General features: G+C 36.4%; 3 protein-coding genes across 5 annotated transcripts; all 3 read left to right on the top strand.

Moving 5' to 3' along the window:
* Positions 1 to 334: 334 nt before the first annotated feature.
* On the top strand, positions 335 to 2,141 carry LOC113689766 (uncharacterized). Its single transcript, XM_027207539.2, has 4 exons — positions 335 to 766; positions 869 to 1,198; positions 1,633 to 1,725; positions 1,817 to 2,141. The coding sequence occupies exons 1-4, from the start codon at positions 712 to 714 to the stop codon at positions 1,888 to 1,890; spliced, it is 552 nt and encodes a 183-aa protein (XP_027063340.1). The 5' UTR covers positions 335 to 711; the 3' UTR covers positions 1,891 to 2,141.
* Positions 2,142 to 5,912: 3,771 nt separating this feature from the next.
* On the top strand, positions 5,913 to 6,882 carry LOC113689758 (uncharacterized). Its single transcript, XM_027207530.2, has 3 exons — positions 5,913 to 6,071; positions 6,179 to 6,508; positions 6,602 to 6,882. The coding sequence occupies exons 1-3, from the start codon at positions 6,020 to 6,022 to the stop codon at positions 6,793 to 6,795; spliced, it is 576 nt and encodes a 191-aa protein (XP_027063331.1). The 5' UTR covers positions 5,913 to 6,019; the 3' UTR covers positions 6,796 to 6,882.
* Positions 6,883 to 7,383: 501 nt separating this feature from the next.
* LOC113710406 (uncharacterized) lies at positions 7,384 to 13,284 on the top strand. Of its 3 annotated transcripts, none has more exons than XM_027233399.2 (12): positions 7,384 to 8,197; positions 8,636 to 8,752; positions 8,845 to 9,037; positions 9,235 to 9,401; positions 9,496 to 9,670; positions 10,065 to 10,126; positions 10,788 to 10,869; positions 11,161 to 11,218; positions 11,386 to 11,486; positions 11,749 to 11,832; positions 11,924 to 11,994; positions 12,846 to 13,284. In XM_027233399.2, the coding sequence occupies exons 1-12, from the start codon at positions 7,623 to 7,625 to the stop codon at positions 12,973 to 12,975; spliced, it is 1,815 nt and encodes a 604-aa protein (XP_027089200.1). In that variant the 5' UTR covers positions 7,384 to 7,622; the 3' UTR covers positions 12,976 to 13,284. The 3 variants fall into 3 exon arrangements, with proteins under 3 accessions (XP_027089200.1, XP_071916629.1, XP_027089209.1); XM_072060528.1 differs by having other exon boundaries at positions 7,901 to 8,197; positions 8,958 to 9,037; XM_027233408.2 differs by having other exon boundaries at positions 7,901 to 8,197; positions 8,826 to 9,037.
* Positions 13,285 to 17,173: the final 3,889 nt, after the last annotated feature.

Below are 17,173 nucleotides of genomic sequence, written 5' to 3'. Positions count from 1 at the left end.
GTTACAAATTAACTAAAATTTTCAAAAGTGGACTATAATTTGGAATAGATAAAAAAGAAAAATAAGCTTGTCAAAATGGGTGTCCTGTCCAAAAATTATTTTAGTTGTATTATAAACACATTTTTAAATCAACTTTTTATCTTATTAACTAACTTTTTTTCTTTAAAAAAAAGACCAATAGTGGTTCCCCTTTTTCTTTTTAAAAAAAGGACTAACAGTGGTTCCCTATTTACCTACGCATAATGTGCCAATTTCAAGTGAAGCGTTTTACTAACTAGGCTACACTTCATTGTCTTATTAATTAACTTTTTATTTCATATATATCATATTACAAAAAATACTTCAATAATTATTTCAAATAATATCTCAAATAATCTCCTATCCAAGCACAAATTTTCCTCAATTAGCCATAGATGTTAGGCAATCCCTCTAATAGCAGTTGAATATAAAGTGCAGAAAAAACTTATCAACTGTATGCATTTGTAATTAACTTCTCAACTTGCATTAAGGCCATTATTAATCGTCAATTAATTTGGCTTTTGAACACAAAACTTAGTAGTAGTTTTCAAACACAGCGTCACATTATCCCATAGGCCCTTTAACGCCACGCGGACTACCAGGAATTCCCTCCTATATAAGCACCGTTAACAATCCAATCGTCAAGCAGACAATCTCATAAATTTCATCACGCAAGGCTTCAAGGACAAAATCATGGAATTGATGATCATCCTCCTCACAGTTTCTCTTTCCCTACAAGGAGCTCTAGGTACAGATTTTGTAACAATTGCACGCAAAAGCTATACATACGTTTTCAGACCTTTATTTAGAACAGTCCGCTAAAAATGGCACCTTTTGATTCATGACGCAGGTGAATTGGTATGCGAGGAACTGCCAATAAAAATGTGCTCATTCGCGGTGGCATCCACCGGAAAGCGATGCTCGTTAGAGACCTATGCAGCCAAGGATGGGAAGATTGGATTGCAGTGCAGGAGTTCTGAAATACTTGCAAGCGACAATATTCATGAACATATTGAGAAGGATGAGTGCATTAGCGCATGCGGGGTTAGTAGGAAAACTGTTGGCATCTCTTCTGACTACCTCTTCCAGCCTCGACACACTCACAAAATTTGCTCACCCAAGTGTCAACACAATTGCCTAAACATTGTTGATCTCTACAGCAATTTGGCTCTTGCAGAAGGTAAGCAACCCTTTTAGTTTTTGTGGGAAAATGTTCGGTCTCCAATTTCATAGGACACTAAAGTTGATTCTAACTATCCACGGACTTCTTTCTTTTGTTGGAAATAAGTTGATTCTAACTATCTTTCTGAATTACAAAACTGGGGTTTGGTTAGAAACTTGTTTGGATTGCGATTTTCTTTTTGAAAAAAAAAAACATCTTTTTGCTGTAGGACAGTTTTAGGATGTGATATATATGTGGTAAGAAAGGCGACTGAAACATGTGTAAAACGAATATTTACAAAAAAAAAAAAAGCAATCCAGACACGGTAAGGTTTATAAAAACTGTTTTGAGCTGTGCTTGCTGCATGGTTTTTAAATTAAAACTGAGTTTTTTTTAGCTAATTTTAAGGTGGGAAAAAAAATTTTGATATTGGGATTTTTCTTTTCCTTTAGGATTGTACCTACCAGGAGTGTGCAAGAAGGCATTGGAAAGTGGTTCACGGCAAGAAATGAGTGAGATTGGAAGCTCCGAAATAGCTCCTTCAAGTACTGTTGCTTCCTCCCTAGACTCTGCTGAACCTCCTACTTCCGGTCCTATCCCTTGATTCTGCTCCTCTCTCTCTCAATTTGTTTGCAGATACTTCTGCAATGGTGAACAACAACAACAACAACACCCAAGCTTATGCAACAGCTCATCTCAATGTATCATGAAATCTTCCTTCCTTAGGGGAAAAAAAAAAAAAAAGGTAATCATGAAATGCAGTTAGACACCTGATCTTTTTCACTTGAGGGCCTTTTGATCCATAAATAAGTACTAATAAACAATGTAGCAGTTCCCAGTTTGGTTTGGAAATAAACGTAATGTACTGAATAATGCTACTCTAGAGTCGCCTCTCCAGTACTTTTGTTAGCATTCTTTTTCTGTCTCTTATCACCCAGAGGATAAATCGCTTTTTTGTTTACCTTCTCTTTTGGTTTCCTTTCGTAATTTGGGATAATTGATAAGAAGAAAAAAAAGGGATACATATCACCGATTGATTTGTCCATCCCATTCAACGCCCCTGATCGGAGTGCGTATACATGTGTTCGTGGTCGAACTTTCTCAATGTCGCTTCACCTCCTGTGGCAGTAATTATTCATGATTAATTAGATAAAACTTGACTAATTGCAGTGTCCATAAAATCGGTCCAGCCATTGTTGTTTGGATAGAGTATTATTTGAAATAATTACTGTAGCACTTTTTGTGATGTGATGTATGTGAGGTAAAAAGGTAATTGGGAATATAAAAAGGTGAGTTGGGAAATGCGTTTATGATGCAAGTGAAATATTATTTGAGATATTTGTGCTATCCAGTTAACACTCTTGTCACAACCTTGCAACTGTTTGAAAAACCATTAAAAACTTTCAAAGTTGATGAACCATAAGATGAATGTGCAATCCAACATGGAGCTAGCTAGTTTGGTTGCATGTGACGTATAATCGTATTCAATCTTTTCCTTATTTGTCACACTGAGACCGGAGGTGCCAAATGAGAGCATTCTTAATTTCTGTTGCACCTTTTTTTTTTAATATCAATTTGGAATATATTGAGTTTCAAAATGTAATTTTTACTAATTTCTCAAATCTGGTGTATCTATGGATATGCTGGATCGTCAGACGTGTTATGTGTATGATATATCTAGTACATTTTTTGTTAGAGTAAATCTTTCCTACACTGACGGTGTATACACTATCATCGTTAGATTCATGACATGTGTGTAAAGGTTGAATTTCAAATTCAAATTTTACATAGTTGTCAATCATGCAACGCTGATAGTGTATACACTGTCAGTGTAGGAAAGATTAATCCTTTTTGTTATGAGTGGTACAAATTTTATGAATGAAATTATAATTTTTTATCAAAAATAAAATAAGAGTCTGCATGAAATAGTCAAGAAATCACCTGTTTTTATCAGGATACTTTCTTTTTCCGTCCCCATTTTCTTAACTAGAGGTCCCCCTAATTACGAAAATATTGATTAAATTTACAACTTCGGGGTAGCTCCTATGACCGCTTTTAACCACCTATAGCATCTAAAATCAACCGTGGATAGGAGCGCACGTTTTTTTTTTTTTTTATTTAGTCCTATTTATTCTTCTGCTTTTTTTATTTTTTTTTGTTTGCTGAAAAAAAAAAAGATACAGGCAAAAGAGCCAAATTCTATTCTTGTAATAACTATCTGCTCCATTTTATGAACAATGTTGAAGTTTTAGATCTTTCAAACACAACTGGTATTTTACTCGTTTTACTCTAAGCACGCTAATTTCGCTTGACGATTTATGCAAATAGTACAATTCTTGTTGCGACAAGTACAACCGCGATTTGATTGTGCCGAAATTTGAAAAGTTACATAACCAATGCAAGGGGCAGACGAAAATACCATCCCATCCAAACACACTAAAAATTCCAAAACTTAAAAGTTGCTCTAGCATCTATAGGCGACCCTTTTATTCTTCCCCTAGGGATGGTTGATTTCTTTAACAAAAAGAAGATATATATGTGAAGGAAAAAGCTGGTTTTTTGCCTGGAAATCTTTCTTCTGACTGACTAATAGCTCCAATCACTAAGAATTACAAGTAGCTGACCAATGGCATCTATGAAAATATGGGACATCAAATCCTGAGGTCTTGGCCAAAAAAAAAAATTTGAACGCGATGAGAATTGTAGAAACTTCTGATTTGCCAGCGTCTGTTGCTGATTCCCTGTTAATCTTCAAGAGAACAAAGCCTGATGACCCTAGAAAGTGAGCATGAAAAAGAGGAAGGCATCGAAAAGAAGAAAGATGATTGTCCTGAACCATCTCCTCCACCTCCCGAAGGGCCTCTAACCTTTGTACTACGGGTGCTTAAGCGCTGTTAATGGAGTTTATGTATGTATAACTAGTTATTTTACGTGTTATGAAAGTGAAGTCAGTCTTTTTTTATAAAAAATAAAAAATAAATAAAATTGTAGTACCATTGCCGTCTATCTTCAAAACCTTAATTAATTCCACTACTGAACGAATAATCTGCTTTAAATTAATTAAAAGAGCATTTGCACAATGCTGTTGCCATCCTAATTAGTAAATACTCGTATTATATCTGTATAATACACGTATCATTCAAAAAAGCTTTCATATTTTGTACATTTCAAAAATATTCTAAAACGTATTCGTACTTTTCAATTATTCGTACAAAGCATGTAATAAACTTTTAATGTATTGTACTTTCCGAATTGTACTTCAATTTTTTTTAAAAATTTTAAAATTTGAGTAAGGATAATGACATATTTACGAGTCATCTACAAAATAAAAGCGACAAATATCATAATAACTGTAGATATGTACATATTTAAATAGTAATGTAACAAAATTTTAATAAATTTATGATCTCACAAAAAAAATTAAGTTTAAGATTGGTATGAAAGCAGATATTATTTGAAAACCAGGGTAAATTTGTCAGTATTTTTCGTTCCGTAACTTTCAAGAATGTTCATACGATTAATGTACAAATTTACGGCCGAACGTGACCGGCAATCTGCCAGCTCGCATAGTTCACAAGGCACAATTGCACAAGCAACACAAAACCATAACTCCTCCTGATTCTCTACAGCATTTATCATTGGATACTAATAGCTAGTTTGGGAGTTTAGGAAAGAAAAGAAAAGAACAGAAACCTTAAGTTAGAAAAGAAAAGAAAAGAAAAGAAAAGATTATAATATCTTTTCATGTTATTTGGGAGTTTTGGAGAAGAAAGGAGATGAAATAACTTTCCTTTGTTTGAAAGGGAGAGAATTGAAAAGACAAGATTCAATTTTACATAAAAACCCTTAAATCTTAAGATACCATGAGAATTTTATTAGGTTATATAGTTATATTTTAATCTTTTAAGGGTAAAAATGGCATATGGTATAATTCATTTAACTCACTCCACTTTCTCACGTTTTCCGCCGATTTTGGGCAGAAAGTTTTTCTGACGTGGAAGGGAGCTGACATCCTTCCGTTTCTTTTCAATTCTTTCCTATCCAAAGTCCCAAATGTGAGAAAGATTCAACTTTCCTTTGTAATCTTTTCTTTTCTCACCAAATCTGCCCTTCCAAACTAGCTATAAGATTAAAGTATCTATTTTCAAATCACAGACAAACTAGTGGCTTTGTAGCAACGTCCAACAAAGATAAATTAGGCCCAACACGTAATCCTTGCTTTCCTTGGGGCTTCTGTGCCCTGCATTGTCTTCACTCTTCGAGGGTTTTGGACTTTCTCCCACTTGTTACATTGGCTGGACTGCTAAGGCATCCAAGTTACCTGTTACAACGTGTCGAAAAGAAGCAATTTTTTGTTATTTTATGTAAGTAGCCAAAGCTGGACGAGGAGTAGGCTCTGTTGCCCTGCCAAAATGGTAGTTCTTCTCTTCTTCTAGAGAAGAAAATGACATGAAACCATCGATGTGAAAACAAACGATGCCTCAGGCTTCCAAAATCTAACAAAAACTACGCACTACGTACCCAAAAAAGTAGTCTAAATAGTTTATGATTGCGTTGTTGCGTAGCAGAGGACGGAGAGGTCAATCAATCCAAATCATTCGTCCCAACAAAATTAAATTAACTTTCAGAGGAAGGATGCGGAGTATGAAAACAATTCACCAAATCTTTCTTGACTTAATGCATCGGTCATTTCTACATCTGTCATCACTCTTTTCTCCTCTGCTCTATATAAAGACCACAGGCTCCAGTATGGTAAACAGTCTGAAGCAACAAGAAAATTCGAGCTTCTTCTAGCTATCTCTGAAACCTGAGACTGAGAGCACAACATTCCATAAAGAAATGGCATTGGTTCTCTTCCTTGTGTTTTCACTTTTGCTACGAGGAGCCTTTGGTATGCAACTAAAAAGATCTTACCTTGTCCATCCTGATATTCTTGATTAAACAAAAGTATTTTGTTCTTTCTTCTCTAATGATGACTTTTGTGTCAATTTTATACAGGAGAATTAATATGCGAAGAATTGCCAGCTGAAATGTGCGCATTTTCAATTTCATCCTCGGGGAAGAGATGCTTGTTGGAGACTTATGCACCAACCGATGCAACGACCAAGTACCAGTGCAAGACATCTGAAGTTGCGGTGAACATTAACATGAATGGACACGTCGAGACTGAGGAGTGCATCAAGGCATGTGGGCTTCAAAGAAACGTTGTTGGGATTTCATCAGATACCCTCCTTGATTCCGGATTCGCATCCGAGCTTTGCTCTCAGGATTGTTCAGAGAACTGCCCCAACATTGTTGATCTTTACAACGATTTGGCTCTGGCGGAAGGTAAGCGTTCTGGTTTCTGATACGAATCATCTATGTTGGATTGGATGAGGGGGGTAAAGAGCTGATGCTGTTGAATTTTGATTGCTTTTACAGGCCTGAATTTGTCAGAAATGTGCAAGGCACTGAAAAACAGCCCACGCCGTATCATGGCTCAGGTCCGAAGTTCAGGTTCTGCCTCAGGTCCTGCCTCTTCTGCTGCTGCTCCATTTGCAGCTGAAGCATTGAATCCTGCCTCAGTTGAATCATTATACTCCGCTGCATGGGCTCCTGCTCCCCTGTTAAATTAATCTCAAAATTATGAATTTGCTGCTATGTATGTAATATATTTGACGAATTTATTCTGATGGAGTAATATGTTTTAAGTCCGAATTTCATATTTGGGATCAGATAATCTGTTTAGCCATTTAAAGCGATTGACCCAGATTAATCAACCAACCAAAACAAGAGCAGATGAAGAGGACTAGCTTCAATATACAAAAAAAAAAAAAAAAAAATTGCTTGCACTTTTCTACCCATGCTACGGATTACAATTTTCCCTTGGAATATTTATTGGTTGTTCGAGGGGCAAAAAATGCATTTCCCTCGTGTTTCTTGCAGAAGCCAATTTAATCCTATGCATCTTCAATTTTGCCAACCTGATGAATTTGGACACTACCAAAATGAAATAAGAATTTGGTAAACTTTCTTCTGCTTATTTGGTCGGACGGACTTTGAAAACGTGGAGGAACAAATAGTTATTTTGCCAAGTTGAAAGACCAAATTGGTAAGCATACAAATTGTTACGGGACTGTTGGTGAAATAAACTCCCTCACGACAAGACAAGGGGGCAAAAAAAAAAAAAAAAAAAAAAGGTTGTCTCTCAACTTTTCCGGTCCCCGAAATAACCCGGCCCGCCCAGCCCCCTAATTTCCACGTATTAGTGGTGGTTTTCCGGCACTAATCCACCAAAAGCCCTCCAAAAACCCACCACCCCATTCCCAACTTCAGATGCTATTCTTTGGTCTTTACTCTCCGCCTAACTTAAATTCATCAATTACCCGTTTCAGAGCCCGAATTTGACCCAAAACAGCTGAATAATCCGAAAAAAAACAAGTACCAGCACCAGAGATGATCGATGGTTACGATGATGATGCATCCACATCACCACCAAACCACTGCTCCGCCGCCGTCACACAACCACGGCAATCCCCCGCCGCCTCCTACCTCTTCTATTTCCCTTAGATCCCCTGCTTCTGCACCTCCTAATAACACTACTAACGACTCCACTCCCACTTCTGCTTCTACCCCTCACTCTCAGCAGCCTCACTCCTTCAACCACCTCATCTCTCTGGGTCGTGGGGATCATTACCTCCCATTGGGGCCCTCCCCAGCCCAAAACCAACCCCAAGACTCCTCAGGTTCCATTTTGACCCGGGTTAGGCTCTCTGATATATTGCCTTACGATGGGGCACCTGTGGCTCCCTACTTCCGAGCTGTGGAGGCCCTTTCCGGGTCCCTCATGAGGCACAACGCCGCCGTGATTGAGGTTGGTTGTGACGATGCGGCTTTGCTCCGGTGCGGGCTTGAAGCGGCCCGGTTGTTTTTCCGGACTAGAACTGCACATGTTCCAGGTGGTGGTGGTGGTGGTGGTGGTGGTCCTGGGAGTTGGGGTAAGGGTGGTCGTGGGGTTTATATGTATAGGCCTGGAAGGTAAAATATGCTAACCAACTTCATAAAGATATATTTATTTTGACTACCATTAGTGATTGAGGAGCTGTGGAAAGAAATTGTTGTTGAGAATGTGAAACTTACGTAAATAGAGTAATTTAGGCGGTTAAATTTCGTGTCCTGCATTATTTTGTGACTTAAATTTGTGCGATTATCTTGGAGTTTTAAAATTTTATTAACAGATTATCAATCATTCCAACCATATAGTAGGAGCAGAAATCAGCAAATATTGACCTAAAAAATTGGTAATTGATTCTGTCTGAAGACACTTCTTCATTGGCCACAATGAATAGTATAAATCTAAATTAGCCCTCCTTGTATATTGTAACTCTCATGGCTTTTTAGTGCGTCCTCAATTCTACAACAATTTATGTGCTAGCTTACGCATTTCGGATGTAAATGCCTGATTTTTTCCAACAGGTCTTTGGAAGATATGGACCCACCCCCTCCATGCATGGCTGATGTTTTTAGATGTATGGGGAAAGCAGCTCGAGCTGCATTATGCGCCATTGCAAGGCATCTCCGTCTCCGCAGCGAGTATGAACATGTTTTTGGAGTATATACGCTTGCTTTTGGTGGTCAACTTTAGTGTTTTCTGATCTGTATTTAGATTGTATCACTGCTTGCAGTGTTTTCAACCACTTGCTTGATGATAGCCCATTGCCTGCTAACGAGGCTTCTTCATCAGTGCTTGTTGCAACCTTTTCCAGTACACACTCACTAAATGGAAAAGGATCTACAGGAGGTGGAAAGCTGAGTGGAAATGGTGAAGTAGAGAAGGGGCTGTTGACGCTGATTTCCTCAGATGCTGCTGGACTTCAGGTGTTGTAACCTATATTTGGACTTTTTTTTTATGATCAGTAGGTAGGTTGCAACAATATGTACTAATTTCCTGGATTCCTTTTTAACTGCTTATACATCCTTTCTACATTTCAACTAGATCATTTTTGGAATTGTAATGCTTCAACACTTTGTTTTCCTTGATTAATTATCCACCAGTTCTTTCCTATTATTTCCAGGTTTGTGACCCCAATGGCCGTTGGTACCTGGCTGATAGTGGCTTAGTTCCTGGGGACATTTTACTTCTCACAGGCAAGGCTCTCAGCCATGCTACAGCTGGTCTGAGGCCTGCGGCTTCACATCGCTCTGCATTGGATATCCCTCCAGCAACTTCTAGTGGCGGAAGGTAGAAATTGGTGCTTAAGTGTAATTTGATAGTTGCCCAAGAATGTCATAGGTTGAAGAAATTTCTCAACTGATCAGTACACTTTGCCCTGCAGGACATCCCTGGTCTTTAGGCTCATGCCACAAGGCAATGCAATACTTGATTGTTCACCAATTGCAGCAGCTGGTCATGTCATTCCTCAGAGTTATGTGCCAATCTCTGTAACCCAGTTTATGGATGACCTTTCTGTAGAAGAAGATGTATTATGTAACCAGAGTGATATTGCTTATGTAAGTTCCGCTTTCCTGTTGTTTATGTTGAGATATTCAACGAAAGAGAACATGGAGTTTTATGAACTCAGAATGCTTAATTTCGCAAAGTAATTTTCTTGCTTTTGGAGTTTTTGAGTAACTTTATTACGCATTAAAGTTTCATGTATTGTTTCCTGTTCCTGTTTTTGGAAGCTACCGTCTGTGATGCATTCCGTATTGATTTCTGGGCAAGGCTTTGTTTTGTTTTTGGCCATTTTCAAAGCATTGGGTCTAGGAACTCTTTCTTTTTCGTGAGAAATGGAAGAAATTTGTTTTCCCTTTTGTCTGGCACGGTTTCCTTAACATCAATTCTGAATATGGATAATCTAGCAGCAATATGTGAAGAAATTTTATTTTAGATCTGGATCAACAGGTGGCACAAGATAATTTGAACAGGGAACCATCATTGAGAAGTGTTCTCTCAGATCCTTTATCGTAAGTTGAATTCTCTTTCAATTTCAACTGTTTGATCACTGCTTTTGTAGTTTAACTTCCCAAATTTGTGTTATGTTTTGTTACAAAGTCAAAATATTTATGGACATGGTATCAATCTTGTTGATAAAATCTTTGTGAAATAGAATATTTGCTAAAGATGTCGGATGTTATGAATTAGTTGAATTTGGACTACTTCTTCCTGACCTTCAGACCATGAAACATTTCATACTTTCTGATAGTGTACTTGAGGACATAAAAAAATGTAGAGTATGATTTGGTTATATAGCTCTTTTGATTTCTAGAATGTAGGCAATTTTCAGAGGCAAAAAAGTGCACATGAGGAGTGCATGAAAAGCAGGACTCTAAAACGTGGATTGTTATCAACTTGTTTGTTATATCCCTAATTGCCTGATAATTTTTGTTATATTGTTTATATGAGATGCTACATGGAAAGAAATTTGGTTAACTGTTAATTTTGTGGTTGACCTCAACATGAATTTTGGTCCTGTTCTTTTATGTAAACTGAGCCTCTTCTTTTTTCTTTTCCTTCTCTTTTCGAGATCCAACTATTCTGCTTCTTAATAAATGTGTGTGTTTTGAGTATAGATTGATCTTTATATTTTTCAGTTCATGTGAACATTTGACTCTACCCATGTTTCAGTGGTGCATTCCTGGAAGATGCTATGTTTGTTTCATGTGGACATTCTTTTGGTGGGCTCATGCTTAGAAGGGTCATCAGCACGGTAAATGGGACAAATACCTCGTTTCTTTCTTTCATTTCCTTATATTTGTGAGATATATGTACACTTTTTGGATGACCTGAATATGCAACTGATAGCTTGGCTTGATTACCTGATTGTTAGTTGTTGGTGCAATTCTTTTGCTGGTTGTTAATATTCTGGGAGAAGATTTGATGGGAAAAGGGCTCCTCAAACATGAATAGGATTATTGTTATTGATCCTTTCTTGTTTTGGTATAATGAATCTATGCCTGAAGTGAAGAGTTAGATTTACTCCATTTTTTTTTCATCACAGTCCAGATGTGCTCTCTGCAATGCAGAAATCGAGATCAGATCTCTGATCCCGAACCATGGTAAGTCACCTAGGTTGTGTTCCTTGCAGCCTCCTCTTTGGTTTATTTGGTTTTGGTCGTCGCTGTATTTTCTTTAGGTGTTTGTACTATGAAAGGTATTTGTGTACATTTTGATGTTGTCTTCTTGCTCTTGAGTTTAATATGTTTGCTGCTGCTTTTATCCACAGCCCTAAGAGCAGCTGCAGCAGCAGTGAAGCATGAGGATGATAGGAGGCTATTCCATAATGCAGCTCTGAGAAAGCGCAGGAAGGAGATAGGGGAGCATAGGGTAAGCTTTTATTTGTGTGACTTGCCTACATCCTTCGTAGGCCTTTATTAGTTGTTTTCTTTGTCTCTGCACATGAATTTGTTTTCATAAATTCAATTGCATTGAAATACCATTCAACCTTCATCATTTTGTTTGGGAAATTTGATACTAGTACTTGTATCCATTTATGTATCGTAGTTGCATACTTTCTTCCTTGAATGAGAATCAGAGAGTATAAAGGTGTGTACTACTATTTGAGAATTATGGTCTTTGGCCTTCCCAGGAAAATGGAGACATTACTTCTGAAAATGGCCAAAATAGAGGTGTACAATATCCATTCTCAGTTAATGAGAAAGTGATGATAAAGGTGAGTTCTTGCCATCTCATTGGAATTATGCTACCTTCATTTATTGGAACTCTAAAGGAAAGTTGTCAATAAGAAATGTTTAATTTTGCAGGGAAATAGAAGGACACCAGATAAATTTGTTGGCAAAGAAGCAGTGATTACGTCACAGTGCCTTAATGGCTGGTCAGTTGCCTGCCTTATTTTGTGTTCGAATTTTTGAGCCTTTATATCCTATGCTTGCAAAGTGCTTTTTTGTTGCCTTTTTTGCCTGCTTTATTGATGGTGCTTTTGGCACTCTCAAGTCCCAAACCTCGTCTTTCTTTCCCTTCCATGCAGTATGTTTGTAACTTTTTTTTTTCTTTTTCCTTCCAAATTGCAACATGTGCTTTTGTCAGTCAAGTGTCAATCATTGCTTTTTTTCATATTACGTACAACGATTACGTAAATTTTGATTGAACCCTTCTAACTGTTTTTTACTTTAAACGTTTGTGAAATACTTTTGCAATGTTGCAAGTTACCAATGTGTTCTTTTCTACCTCCCTTGACGCGAAGGTCTTTGATTTTGAAAATGGCTTCAGATTTAACTTAGTTTTGGGAAAAGGATGTAATTTTGAGTCTAATGACCAAAGTTGTTAAGTATGGGCATTGACACCTAAATGGTAGAAAATTAAGCAGGTTTAGCGCTCTTGGATAAACATTTGATTGAGTTGACTTTCTAAAAGATATATATTCCATGATTTTTAATCTGTAAACGTGAAGTAACGGAGTAACGCTGTCTCAAGAGTCGCTAATGACAACACAACATACTCGTACGGGTTGAGCACAAAAATAGAATGTAACATCCCTAAAAGTGTGTAGGAATTCATTGTGTTGTGTTTGAGTTGAAGTTGATTCTCGGTCTTCTTGAGATGCTGGAAATTGCACTCAACTTTCGGCTGGGATGGAAAGAAGGGAAAATAACATTTTGTTAACTTGTAGAGTAGCAGTACGCTCTTTTGAAAGATTTATGCAATGGCTTACGGTAATTATTTCAGGTACTTACTTAAGATAATTGAAACTGGTGAAAATGTTCGGCTGCAATATCGTTCTCTACGGAAGATCCAGACTGCCCAGGATGCAGACGATGGAGGCCTGTCCCTTCCTGTGCAGAACAGCAGTTCATAGACTATAGCTATTAGTTCCGACTCCCGATCTGACATTACCAAAATTCATGAAGGGCCTCAACTCAAAGCAGCTGTACGCTTTACCCCTGTAAAAAAAGAAGCTCTATATTTACCGTAAGCTATGGTGCTAGTCTAGATAGTTGTTGGGTAGAAGCTTGTAAAGAAACAACCCCATCATGACCAAGAGGATACCAGGGCAGAAAGCAAAAGGTTCTGTGGATCAAATTGTTGCTCTGTAGCCTGTATGCTGCATTTGCAAAACAACGACCTCGTACTCATATATGAAAGGCACAGATTCTGTTCTTGACCACGTTCCCCTTGTTGAAGAAATAACAAAAGAATTCATGCTGCCATTGATAGAAGAACAGTTTCTGCATATGTACGTATTTCATGGTCCTTCCTTCCGGCGGTTACTCAACCTTCGTTTAAAATAACAAAGTGAGCAATGGGGTATTTGAGCAAAACTAAGCGTTAAAATTTGGAAATTGAATTGGTAAGAATTTCCCAAGAACATCCGCGGATGTAGGAACATGCTACGGGCGTCCCGATCAATGCATGTGGGCTTGGTAGAAATGCTGTCGGGATCTCCTCAGACACCCTTCTTGATCCCCGATTTGCAGCCAAAATGTTGTTGATCTTCACCATATGATTTGGCTTTCGGAGAAGGTAAATAAATTAAGTAGAAGTCTAATGAAATTTCTTCATTAGAAACGATCCCTTCGGAATTGTGCCTTTAGGACTTTCATCATTAATCTTAATATCTGACAGATTTTTGGTTGACCATGGACCAAACTTTTCATCTTCTATAAAATCTTTTACTAATGGATTTTGTCTATTTTCATTTTTGACATAAAGACATTAATCAAATTTTGTCTTTCTTGGTGGGGAAGTGGTTACCTGAACCTAATATTATCCACAGAAACATTTTAGATGTTGCTTCAGGTACTAATGATGTTGATATTTTTTGATATAGACCTAGCAAAATATCATCCGAAAAATAAAAATAATAATTAATAACAAAATAGACCTAGCGAACCACACGATGAATTTCGATTTTCGACCTCCAAAAATCAACCACATATTTTTACAAATTTAGAAAAAAAAAAAAAAAAAAGGCCACAAATGAGTCTATCATCCATAAAAAGAATTGGTCCCCATTAATAAAAGCCATGGACGGCGAGGTCGATAAACCATTGGCCGGAGAAGAAGCTTTAAATCCAAAAGTAAAGAATCTTGTTGCATTGCATGCTCTACGGGGAAAAATATTTGAACCTTTCACGGACCACACAATTAACTAACACAAGAAATTGACACACCAATTAACATTTTCGCATGAAATGTGTTACTGTAAATTTGGCTGTGACACAGTCGAAAGTACGTACGTAGGATCTTTTGGCACAGCACACATGAATTCAATCTTGGAGAATGCTTTCAGCAATATAGTCGGGACTCGGGAGAAGAACAGGAAGCTTTACTTTTTACTTTTTAGTTTAAAAGCGAATTATGACGTTTGCTTTGATGAGTAGCCAATTATTCTATACAAGTAACTTTTGAAATCTGGTCGCATTGAGTGCTCTCAACGTGTTGCATATGTTGAACCATTTCGGTGCTTGCAGGTTACCTGCTGGCAGTGGATAATTCAAGCAAGCACCCCCTAATTTGGCTAAACCAAGGGGTTAGGTTCATTAACCTTGGCTCTCTCCCAATTATGTAAATCTTGCACGAGACAGTACGTTTGGATAGGAGATTATTTAAACTCATTATTGTAGTGCTTTTTATAATGCGATATATGTAAAATAAAAATATGATTAAAAAATATAAAGAAAGATGTGTTGAAAAATGTATTTGTGATACAAACAAGTAAATTATTTATTGACAAATACTAACTTTTATCCAGACATATGTATTTCACCATTTTGCAATAGGACAGCGACATGATTTAAGCATGATTAGGTTAGATAGCCATACACAGCTGGACATTCATAATCTGTGTTGACACAATGCAAATTCAGTTATCAATTATATTTCTTGTACGGACTTCATATCACGTATCTTCTTCAAGAAAAGAGGTCCGGTCCCGATAGCAAATAGGGGTTTAAAAGAGTTTAACCTTGGGTTTTCTTGATGAGAGTTGCAGTTCCAATTAGCATGATAATAATATCAAATTTTAGATATGTTATACATACATATATATATATATATATATATATATATGTAAATACGTTAACGGAGCCAGGATTTTTTTTGGGGGGGGGCCAAAATTTTTTCCTAATAAAATTATCTTAATATATTATGTTCAAAATAATTTTCTTCTATTTAAATATATGACATCTAAAAATATCAAATATTAAATTTAATTATAAAGGTATGTCTATTCATAAATATGCGGTATAGTCATAACAAAAATTAACAAAAAATATAACTTTTGATTAAACATCTTATAACATCACAAACCATTCAATTTGCACATTATGAGAAGATGCTCTCCAATATGTCACCTATGCAATATATATATATATATATATATAACCGTGTAATATAAATGTAACTATTTTCAATTGAAAAAAGATAAAAGTTATGTTAACATAATTTGAAATTTCAACATCTTTTTTTAGAAGTAAATTGAGCTCTACCCTCTTTCATAGAACTAAATTCATCTATGATTGAATCACTGCTAAATTTTTCAGCAACTTCCTTTTCTATATACACAGTTAGACAATTATTCAAGAAATTATCTTCCGTCTTGTTTCGGAGCTTTGTCTTGATTATTTTCATAATTGAAAATGCCCGCTCTGTAGTTGCAGTTGATATAGGAAGAGTAAGAACAAGTCTAATAAATCTGTCAATAAGAGGATATATCACTGATTTTCTTGTCTTCACCAAGTCTTGACATAACTCATGAATACCAGATAATTCTTGCAATTCATGATGATTTGGAAGGTCGAGCTCAAAATATTGAAGTTCTATTCTTAGACGTACTAGTTCTTGCTTTTAACAATTATGAATTGGGTCTTTTTAGCCCATTAACAATTATGAATTGGGTCTTTTTATTCTAATACATCACATTGGGTCAATTTACTATGGAACATCAAATTATACGTTTAATTTTTGAAAGTTAAATAATTAGTACAATAAAAAATAAATAACTTTTTCTGAAGAAAAAAATAATTCAAAGATAACTAATTCATATATATATATATATATATATATATATCTCAACTCTCATAATATAAACTAAAATTTTTAAAATTTAGAGGGGGCCGATTTTATTTTACACACATATTTACATATTATGAATTAAAATTTTCAAAACTTAGGGGGGCCATGGCCCCCCTCTGTCCCCCCTTGGCTCCATCATTGCGTTAATGGATAATAGATCATGGACCTTACAAATCTAAAGTTGTCAGGTTCAAATCAGCTGATGTAATTCTTTCACTTTTGGTGTAAAATCATACAAGTCGAATCTAAATTTAAATTTGTTAACTCATATATAACTAAATCTATATAAAATTTAAAATCGCATCACAACTGTACTAGTTTATACCGATGTACTAATATGTAATTACACGAACGAAGTTGATCTTGACAACTTTATAATTTGTGAGGTTTATGTTCTTTAATGTATACGCCAATATTAGAGTCGATTTGATGTCTATTACGTAAAAAGATAATAAAAAAAATGGGTCGGGAAAATATTTCAAAAGCTTTTCCTTAATCTTTTGACTATTTAGGCCAACGATTACTCTCAAATTTTGATATTGAGATTATTCATTTCCAAAATGAGAAAGCTTGGTCAACAAATTGACATGTTTTATTCCCTTTGAGACTATAGCCTTGAACAGGAGAAGATTAAAAGGTACTTATTTCAACCATTTGTCAAATGATTCAAGTTTAGCTGTTCAAACCCCTTTACAAGTGCATGTTACTTACGACCCCTGTGTAAACTGTAAACAAGAGTGAGAGAGAGAGAGAGAGAGAGAGAGAGGAAGCAACAGCATCATGAACTAATCCACTCGTCTCTTCATTTTTCCAAAAGTACAAAAGAAAGAAAGCAGATGATGGGAAAGCACTGGTCCCTACTTGGAAAAGGGGTCCCCCATCAACGCAACGTATTATCCCCTTGCTGCTCCAAGGCCAAAGGAAAAGGAAGGAATGAGCGGAGATAGTCATATACAGTCATTATTACTAATTGCTACTTA

Source organism: Coffea arabica, chromosome 1e (genome assembly GCF_036785885.1).
Source record: "Coffea arabica cultivar ET-39 chromosome 1e, Coffea Arabica ET-39 HiFi, whole genome shotgun sequence".
Lineage (NCBI taxonomy): Eukaryota > Viridiplantae > Streptophyta > Magnoliopsida > Gentianales > Rubiaceae > Coffea > Coffea arabica.
Note: the sequence above shows the minus strand (reverse complement) of the source record. Positions and strands in the feature narration are given on the sequence as shown.